We start from the raw sequence: 8565 nt of genomic DNA on the forward strand, positions 1-8565 counted from the left end.
ACTGGACTGCTCACTTTCCCCCTAACATCTTGGGAACTTTGTCCTCCATTGAATTAGGACACTGTCCACCTCTAATTTCCTCGAAAACGCCTGTAACTCGGCTGAAGGTTAGTGAATTTAATTGTTTTTCAGTTTTCCCATTCTTGTCTCTCTTAACTCTCCTTCAAGACCACCCCCTCCCCTCCAAAAGCAAAGCCACCGCCAGTCCTATTATCCTATGCCGCTTTCAGAATAAACTTGTCACCTGGCAGTTCCCAACTTGCCCAGGTTGCTCCAGAACAAGCGACCTGAACACGTATTAAATTAGAAGCTTTGGGGTGGGTGGGTGGGTGGGGGTGGAAAGGAGATACAATGGAAATATGGGCATTTCATGATCCTTTACATCCTACCTGTATGTGTTTCTTCTTTTAGATCTCCTTTTCTCCCCTCCCTTTTTTGAAGGTCAGCGCCTGCAACACCGATTTTCTTTCCCCCCTTTTCGCCCCCTCTTCCTCTCCTAAATTGCAGTGCTGTGTACAGCTTACTCAGTACGGAACCGCTGTGCGGTTGATCCAGGTGCGCCAAAGGTGTACAAAAGCAGGGAAGAAAGTGTTCACTTGACCAGGCTGAGTGTATATCACCCTGTTTCATTTCCAGCCATGCCCTGTGTTCAGGCTCAGTATGGGTCATCGCCTCAAGGAGCCAGCCCAGCTTCCCAGAGCTACAGTTACCACTCTTCGGGAGAATACAGCTCCGATTTCTTAACTCCAGAGTTTGTCAAGTTTAGCATGGACCTCACCAACACTGAAATCACTGCCACCACTTCTCTCCCCAGCTTCAGTACCTTTATGGACAACTACAGCACAGGCTACGACGTCAAGCCACCTTGCTTGTATCAAATGCCCCTCTCCGGACAGCAGTCCTCTATTAAAGTGGAAGACATTCAGATGCACAGCTACCAGCAACACAACCACCTGCCCCCACAGTCTGAGGAGATGATGCCGCACTCGGGCTCGGTTTACTACAAGCCCTCGTCGCCCCCGACGCCCTCTACTCCCGGCTTCCAGGTGCAGCACAGCCCAATGTGGGATGACCCAGGCTCCCTCCATAACTTCCACCAGAACTACGTGGCCACCACCCACATGATCGAGCAGAGGAAAACGCCTGTGTCTCGCCTCTCTCTCTTCTCCTTTAAGCAATCGCCCCCGGGTACCCCTGTGTCCAGCTGCCAGATGCGCTTCGACGGGCCCCTCCATGTGCCCATGAACCCGGAGCCGGCGGGGACCCACCACGTGGTGGATGGGCAGACCTTCGCTGTGCCCAATCCCATCCGCAAACAAGCGGCCATGGGCTTCCCGGGGCTGCAGATCAGCCACGCCTCGCAGCTGCTGGACACACAGGTGCCCTCACCTCCTTCCCGGGGATCCCCCTCCAATGAAGGGCTGTGCGCGGTGTGTGGGGACAACGCAGCTTGCCAGCACTACGGCGTCCGCACCTGCGAGGGATGCAAAGGTTTCTTTAAGGTGAGTCGGGGTGGATAGGCCCCTGCAGAGAGTTGGTTTGAACTTCAGTCTTTAGCATTGTGCAGGGGGAAAGAGGAGCGGGACGAACCCCCCCCCCCAGCCCCCAATTGGCCATAAGGCAGAAAACTGCACCCCAAACTCCCGCAGGAATATCCTTGGGGTGTGAGGAGAATGGAAAACTGTCTTTCAGGAGCTGACACTAGCAGGGTCACTACTCAGGGAAAGGGAGTTAGAGAAGCTTGCAAGACCAGGCTGGGCCCTGGAATGACTTTCAGGTCCTTGGGCAGAAGTTGCCAGAGCCTGAGTTGGAAGAGGGACATTTGCATGTGCTAGGAGCTACCTTCCCCCTTCAGATTGAAATTGGTTAGGACAGAGAACCGTGTCTAAGCTAACCAAGTGGAACAGAATTCCCTGTGGTAAAATTAAGTGATCTCTTTATTTCACCATCCTGATTGAATAATCTTATCATTTTAAATAGAGAAGGTCTCCAAGGAATGTAAATAATATGAATGCCCACGGATTTGTATTTACTGAGCGTCTCCTTCTCCTTCTCTTGGCATATAAAACACAGCAAAGAGCTGCAAGGTTAGCTCAAATGTTAACGCTATCAATTTTCTTCTGTTAAATGCCCTGGAAAAAAAAAAAAAAAGGAAAGAAAGAAAGAAAAAAAAGAAAAGGGGGGAGGGAATGGGGAGGGATGAGGTCCAGGCAATTCAGAGATGCTTTTTTGATTCTTTGGACTGCTGGATTTTAAATGAAATTAATTCTCGGCCTATAACATGTCTCTCTCTCTCATTCTCTTTGTAGCGCACAGTCCAGAAAAATGCGAAATACGTTTGTTTAGCAAACAAAAACTGCCCGGTTGACAAGCGGCGCCGAAATCGCTGTCAGTATTGCCGATTTCAGAAGTGCCTTGCTGTTGGGATGGTTAAAGAAGGTAGGACTCGGGAAGTGTCTTCCAGCTTATACCGCCCATTACCTTCCACCTCTCCTTCCTCCTCTCATTCTCTTTCCCCAGGCCCTTCCCTCGCAACTAGCACCCACCTCCCCACATGCCCTATGGCTCCCCAAAAAGCCTTTGTATTCTGGAGGCACTCATGATTTCCCTCACAGAACCGTCAGAATTTCTTTGATTTCATAACTATGATGACCCATTTGAAGGAAGAAATAAGATGAACCCCGTTTTTAGGTTTCTGGACTATAAATGCTTTCCAAGTTCTGGGCGTCTACACGTGCGAATGGAGCTTGGCTCTTCTGGAGGGTGGGTTGGTGAGGGGCAGTTGTGTCCCGTAAGGGGACTGGGGATCATGGGGAGGGGGAGGTGAGAGAATTTGAAGGTCCTTTTCCCTTTCAGTGGTTCGTACAGACAGTTTAAAAGGTCGGAGAGGTCGTTTACCGTCGAAACCGAAGAGCCCCCAGGAGCCCTCTCCCCCCTCTCCCCCGGTGAGTCTGATCAGTGCCCTGGTGAGAGCCCATGTCGACTCCAACCCGGCTATGACCAGCCTGGACTATTCCAGGGTAAGCTGGAGACAATATTAATATACAGACGGGTAGGGCTGCCCCCATATGCCCCAACCTACTACACCAGCCCTCAGAGAAGGGAGATAGCTGCAAATACATGGGGAAGGAGTTGGAAAAACAGCAGCAATGTAGGTACAGGCCAGTTAAAGTCGATGTAGAGACAGGAAGAAACCCAGGAATGACAGAAAGGTGGAGAGAAGGATTCCCAGAGAAGAAATAGTATTTGCCGAACCTTTTCATTCCCTACTCCCCCTGATAAGACGGACACATAGACAGACAGACAGACAGACAGACACCCTACTCGAATTTGCAGGGCTCAACTGACACATTCTTTTAAAAAAAGTTTGTAAAAAGCCTCAATTGTGTAAAACGTCCTCCTCTCCCACCCCCGACACACTTTCTCCAATATGTGTTCTAGCTAAGTTATATTAAACATGCATCTGGTTCGACTCCCATCCCCATTGCGATGTGGATGACCATAAAAAATAATCCCAACATCGGTTGTGAAATACTAGAAGGATCATGAAGGGCATGTGGTTGGAGGGAGGAGGGAAGGGAAAAAGAGGAATGGGGGTTGGGGGTGGGACGAAGTAGGCAGAATCACCTATTTTATTCCAGCTGTGAGAAATACATGTGCTTTAATTAGTAGAAGTATATGGTGAAGCATATAAGCTTCTGCATTTTTTTTTTAATGAAAAGATTTGCAAACGGTAGCTTTTCATGAGACTAACTCCCCGACTGGCATGAATACTAACGTGTCAATTGTTTTGTGGAGATAAGAGTCAACATTTCCCCATGCTGGATGGCACTGTATTTAGTCTGTATAGAAATGGCAATTTACATATTTAAAGCAGCGACCTCATAGCACCATCCCTAATTGAATTAATTGCCCTGGAACATCTAATTTCCTTACTGGTCAGAGAGAGGTTTAATTGTTATAAAAACCTGGCTCCCCTACTAGAAACGGGGTTAGCAATTTCACGGGTTATATATTTTAGAGAACCTCATTAAGTGCTTTTTAAAATGAAATTCCAGTTCCAGGCTAACCCTGACTATCAGATGAGTGGAGATGACACTCAGCATATTCAGCAGTTCTATGATCTCTTGACCGGCTCCATGGAGATCATCAGAGGATGGGCAGAAAAGATCCCAGGCTTTACTGATCTTCCTAAACCAGACCAAGACCTACTTTTTGAATCTGCTTTCCTGGAACTGTTTGTCCTGCGATTAGCATACAGGTAAATGAAGAAGGAAGGGAAGCTAGATAAGGCAGAACCGGGATGAAGAAAAACGAGAAAGAGAGGAAAGAGAAGAAAAACAGAAGGAAAAAAATAGGGAAGAAGGAAAGAAGGAAACAGAAGGATCCGAAAGTGAATTAAGTGTAGGAAAGAATAAGGAAGAAGCAAAAGTAAGAAAGATTTAAGTAAAGATAAAGAAAAGAAGGAAGAGTGGGATGGAGATGGGGTAGGGGGCGTTCTTGATTGTTATGAAATCAAACCCTTTCAAGGTCCACTGATCTACATTTTATTAACTCCTCAGTAATTAGGTGCCTTTTAAATCCCCCATTTATTGCTCTTCAAGTAATTAGTTGTTTAGCTTTTCTTTTCTTTCTTTTTTTTCCCCTTTTCTCTCTCTTTGGTATTAATTGCAGGTCCAACCCAGTGGAGGGTAAACTCATCTTTTGCAATGGGGTGGTCTTGCACAGGTTGCAATGCGTTCGTGGCTTTGGGGAATGGATTGATTCCATTGTTGAATTCTCCTCCAACTTGCAGAATATGAACATTGACATTTCTGCCTTCTCCTGCATTGCTGCCCTGGCCATGGTTACAGGTCAGTCCTCTTAGCACTTTTCCTTCATGAGCCCTGCTCTTGGATGCTCTTGCTGGATTTCCCTGTACAGGGGAGGGCGGGTGTTCCTAATCTCTCCAAATTGCTAATTGCCTTTTTTGCATTCTTGTTATCCCATGCCTCCCCTCCCTCCAGAGAGACATGGACTCAAGGAACCCAAAAGAGTGGAAGAACTGCAGAACAAGATTGTAAATTGCCTCAAAGACCACGTGACTTTCAATAATGGGGGTTTGAACCGCCCCAACTATTTGTCCAAACTGTTGGGGAAGCTCCCAGAACTCCGCACCCTGTGTACACAGGGGTTACAGCGCATTTTCTACCTGAAACTGGAAGACTTGGTACCACCTCCAGCAATAATCGACAAACTTTTCCTGGACACATTACCTTTTTAAGACTTTCTCCAGCTTACTTCAAATGAACTTGAAAGGAACGTGAACTGTCTGAGGGTGGGAATTCCCACGTGCACAAAAGCACCTCTGGGTGCCTCTACTCCATCTCCTTCCCCTTCTCAGCTTCTTAACCCATCCCTCAACCTCCTGGCCCCACATCCCACCCCTCACCCCCAACAAAACAAAACAAAACTGTTGCTATTTCCTAACCTGCAGGCAGAACATGAAAGGGCATTTTGGCTCTGGGGCATCCTGGATTTAGAATATGGACTACACACAATACAGTGGTATAAACTTTTTATTATCGGCTAAAAAAAAAAAAAAAGGAATTTATTGTTCAGAAGAAGGACTCCTATTGTAAGATGAAAAAAATGTCTGGTTACGCCGGGTGCTGAAGCCAAGACAGATTGAACACATACACAAAAGTATTAAGGTGACCCACAAAGTATCGCCCTTTTAAAGACAAAGTTTTCTGCTGTAAAAGAAAGCTGTAATATATAGTAAAACTTAATGTTGCGTGGGTGGCATGAATTAAAGAAGGCAAAGGCTTGTAAATTTATCCAATGCAGTTTGGCTTTTTAAATTATTTTGTGCCTATTTATGGATAAATATTAAAAAATTCTAAAAGGTAAATGTGTTTGCAAAAAAGGAATAAATAACTACACAAAAAGGGACAGCATGTTGATTCTAGGTCGAAGATGTTATAGGCACTTGCTATTTCAGTAATGTCTATATTATATAAATAGTATTTCAGACACTATGTAGTCTGTTAGATTTTATAAAGATTGGTAGTTATCTGAGCTTAAACATTTTCTCAATTGTAAAATAGGTGGGCACAAGTATTACAAAACTGAAAATCCTGACAAAGGGACACATAGTGTTTGTAACACCGTCCAACATTCCTTGTTTGTAAGTGTTGTATGTACTGTTGATGTTGATAAAAGAAAGTTTATATCTTGATTATTTTGTTGTCTAAAGCTAAACAAAACTTGCATGCAGCAGCTTTTGACTGTTTCCAGAGTGCTTATAATATACATAACTCCCTGGAAATTACTGAGCACTTTGAATTTTTTTTTGTTTTTTTTTATGTCTAAAATTGTCAGTTAATATATTATTTTATGTTTGAGTAAGATTTTTAATATTGCCATATTCTGTAGTATTTTTCTTTGTATATTTCCAGTATGGCACATGATACAAGTCACTGCCTTTTTTTCTATGGTGTATGACAGTTAGAGACGCTGAATTTTTTTTCTTGATAAATTCTTTCTTTGGGAAAGACAATTTTAATGTTTACAACAATAAACCATGTAAACGAATATAATTTTGTCTTCTTTTTGTGTCAAGAGCAATACTAGAATACCGACATACAATAATAGGCAGAATGGGGAACAATAGAAGAAGGGAGACCGATTTGGAATTCATAACTTATTAGGTAACTGGGGTTCCACTAGTTTCAAACTCAGAGCCTGGATGTATCCTTAGGCTAAGTAAGTAGGCCTCTGAGCTTATTACATGGAGAATCAGGAAAAGATTTTTTAAAAAATTCTCTAAGTCTAGAATCATTCCTACTAGACATCTACAATGATCAAAATCACTGGAGAGTTTCTCAATTTCTCCTGAATAGGGACAGAAGAGGATCCCTGAAAAGCAGTTGGACTTTTACAGTGATAATCTCAATCAGAGTTTAAGCAACTGTTATGGCATTAGACATCACCACAGATTTACAGCATGCTATATTACCTTTCAAAAGCTAACAACTTTGTCTTCACAAATCCAGACTGATTTGCTATTGAGAAAGTGCTTTTGGAAGAACTGAAAAACATTAGTTTTGCTTCCTGGTCAGTTCTAGTGTGTGTGTGTGTGTGTGTGTGTGTGTATGTGCGTGTGTGTATGTACATACATACACATATATCTATATAATATTTGGATTATTTTTTAAGATTTCCTCCTCTTCTTACTCATTATTTCTCCTTACCCCACTTCCCCCACCAAAGGAGAGGGTATGGAAGGATAACGGGTGGCTTAGCCTTAGAATAATATTTCCACCTCAGAAGTTTCTGAGATAAATAATACAAGACCTATTTGCCATGGTCTGACTGGGGCATAAATAAGTTATGATGGTCTGGTAGATTCTACCCAGCAGTAACTTTTACCAAATAAAGCTAGAGATACAGAAGCCAGTGTAACTACTCAGAACATCTACATTTCCTGTCTTTCCGAGTGAATGGATGAGATACAATGCTATGCCACAGCTATGAAGCCAAAGGGTGTAAGTTAGTGATAATCACAGGCAAATTTCAAATGACCACCGATTTACTGGAACACGAAGAACACAGACAGGGCATTATTATTTCAGAGATTCTGAGTAGGAAAAAATAAATTGCCAGTTTAGCTTTCAGGTTATTACTTCCTGGCTTTTCTTTTTTCTTTTCTTTTCTTTTTTTTTTGTTTTTCCTTTGAAAAACAAAACAAAAAAAAAAGCCACGTAGGAAGACGAAAATAAAAATGAATAAAGAATGCACGTCTTGGAGGTAGTTTAAGAAGGAGATTTCTTCTTTGATGCTTCTTTGCACACATATTAATAAGAATGAAAAGATAGCTGGATAATTAAACTAGGTAAAAAAAAAACACGCTGAAATGTCCCATTTCCCGGATTTCTTGAAAAGGTAAGTCTAGCTATTTCTTTCTATTTTCAAAGCATTGGGGCAAGCAGAACCAGAAACTAACTAATAAGAAGAGGTCAGAGCATCTGTGTTGAATTGCCACAGCTAGGCAAAAAAGGGTGTATAAAAGGAAGGTATTTTGCGAATGTGCAGGCGTTCTTTTCTCAACCTAATCTTGTCTCCCAGGTGCAAGCCGCCCCTTGCCAGTTGAATTCAAGCTTAAATTCTTGTCTTGATTTCCCTGAGACCCAGACTAAGAAACGAACTCAATTGCTCTCCTCCCTAAGGAGGGACAGCGAACCAACCAAGGCTAACGGGATCTCAGGTCTTTGAATCTCTGGGGAATTTGGGGGTGAAAGATGGGAGGCGGGAGCTTCCCCAACGGCTGAGGGCAGATTGAACAGGCTCAGCATACAAATTTAACTGAACCTTTAGGAGGAAACTAGTTAGAGCTCTTTGTCCTTTTTCAACTCCAGCTTCTGTCTCTCCCAAACTCTGAGCTCTTCTCTAGATGCTTAATGTGGAATGTCAGGCTGTGCAGAGAAAGCTCACCGCTCTTTTCCCTTGGCTACTTCCTCAGGTTCGCGCATCGGGGATCTTTTCCTGTTACCTCACATTTTTTTTTTTTTTGACCAAAGCATA

The 8565-nt window shown here is 43.5% G+C and overlaps 1 protein-coding gene across 1 annotated transcript; it reads left to right on the forward strand.

Moving 5' to 3' along the window:
- Positions 1-610: 610 nt before the first annotated feature.
- On the forward strand, positions 611-6576 carry NR4A2 (nuclear receptor subfamily 4 group A member 2). Its single transcript, XM_044669860.1, has 6 exons — positions 611-1502; positions 2310-2439; positions 2857-3020; positions 4059-4261; positions 4675-4853; positions 5007-6576. The coding sequence occupies exons 1-6, from the start codon at positions 639-641 to the stop codon at positions 5261-5263; spliced, it is 1797 nt and encodes a 598-aa protein (XP_044525795.1). The 5' UTR covers positions 611-638; the 3' UTR covers positions 5264-6576.
- The last annotated feature ends 1989 nt before the right edge of the window (positions 6577-8565 follow it).

Source organism: Gracilinanus agilis, chromosome 3, assembly GCF_016433145.1.
Source record: "Gracilinanus agilis isolate LMUSP501 chromosome 3, AgileGrace, whole genome shotgun sequence".
NCBI lineage: Eukaryota > Metazoa > Chordata > Mammalia > Didelphimorphia > Didelphidae > Gracilinanus > Gracilinanus agilis.